Raw genomic sequence first — 1,653 nt, 5'->3', positions numbered from 1 at the left:
TATATATATATATACATATATATATATATATATATATATATATATATATATATATATATATATATATATATATATATATATATATATATACATATTTACACACACGTTGGTAAGGTATTTTTTTTGAAAAATTAAAATGCATGACATAAAATTATTGTTGTTGTTCACCTCATGACTGCTGACAACGATCTGTTTCCACGTGGTCACTCCAGTGTTACCACTATAAAATTTTGTAATTCCCAAGAACGACCCATGAAAAATCCCAAGATTGACTATAGATTCCCAAGACCCTCAAAACACACATTTGAAAGGTAAAACCAATTGATTTGAGTGATACAGTATATATTTCTCACCTGAAGCAGTTGCTAATTGAGGTAAACATTCATGGCTTCTTCAATCTCGTCAGTATCACCTTCATCCGCATATAAAGTTGCCAGTTCACCTCCTTTTCTGCTAGCTTCTCGTTCCATATATCGCTTATGACACTTCTCTCCTTTAACATCTTTAATGAGTGCAGGTGAGGGTTCCCAACGGTGGCACCCATCTTGCCTTGAAATGGATTGCATTGCAAGAATGCAGTTTGCAACAGTTGACACTTGCAGCTTGTTAGTTTGCTTATTTTTAATACGATTCAGCTGGGAAAATACCCTCTCTACACAGGCAGACGAGTGTGGAAGCACCATTAAATTGCACATAAACGTAGAGAGATGATGGAACTTTGTCTGATTATTGGTGTCTTTAATTGATTTCAACTCAAGCCAGAATGAGGTTGCAGGCATACCCGAGATGTTTTTCAGAGATTCCTTGAATTGCAACAAATCCTTCCACTGATCTTGCAATTCATCTAAATCTTCTTTTTTAACTAAGTTTGGAAAATTCACTGCCAGTTTTCCAATAGATTTAATCCCTCTCTGAGGTGAAAGTGCTTTTTTGGGATCCATGATACTTAACATAGCAAGAATACTATCCTCCTTAAAATTGAATCTTTTCTTCATTTGAGTGCACAACTCCACCAAAAATCTCTTACAATCATTCCGAAATCTGCCTTCATATTCTCCTAATGGCTGCTTAATGAGCATGGCTTCACATCTGCCACCAAGTCCTATAATGCTTTTGTGTTTTGCAGCATCATTAGGATCAAGTTCTGCCAAACTATGTGAATGAAGAATGTCTTCATCTACAAACAAAGCAAGGATACTTCTATATTCATCTGATATAGTAGAATATAGGGTTGCAATTCGAAAATATTGAGATTGGAACTCAAGGTTCAATTTAGCAACTTTACTTATGATGTAATTAAGGAATAATAACATGTGCTTTGTTCCTGGGGTAGCCATGGTCTTGCTAATTTGCGATGCCCCATCCACCTTATCTGTTTTAGCTTCTCCCTGCAAGAATAACTGCAGTGCATCCCATTGTTCTAAAATCCTCGATAATACCAACCCCCTTGACAGCCATCGAGTCTGTGAGTGACAACATTTTGTGCTTAGGAGACTGTACTACATCTTGAATAATCTGAAATTGGTGTTGACGTTTACTGCTCCTTGAAAAATAACAACACACATCTTTTAAGAATGTTTCAAGGAATGATGGTACTGTGTTACTGGCATGGCTCGAACATAAAGCAAATGAGTAACATACACACCCTAAAAT

At 35.9% G+C, this 1,653-nt stretch overlaps 1 protein-coding gene across 1 annotated transcript in view; it reads right to left on the bottom strand.

Annotated features, from left to right (window-relative positions):
• Positions 1-297: 297 nt before the first annotated feature.
• The window catches only part of LOC137624615 (uncharacterized), a 2,034-nt gene continuing 678 nt past the window's right edge, over positions 298-1,653 (bottom strand). The window contains exon 2 of the mRNA XM_068355579.1: positions 298-1,463. Coding sequence (XP_068211680.1) covers positions 366-1,463 — 1,098 coding nt within the window. The 3' untranslated portion in view covers positions 298-365. The remainder of the gene's footprint in view (positions 1,464-1,653) is intronic.

Source organism: Palaemon carinicauda, chromosome 31, assembly GCF_036898095.1.
Source record: "Palaemon carinicauda isolate YSFRI2023 chromosome 31, ASM3689809v2, whole genome shotgun sequence".
In the NCBI taxonomy this organism is placed as follows: Eukaryota; Metazoa; Arthropoda; class Malacostraca; order Decapoda; family Palaemonidae; genus Palaemon; species Palaemon carinicauda.
Note: the sequence above shows the minus strand (reverse complement) of the source record. Positions and strands in the feature narration are given on the sequence as shown.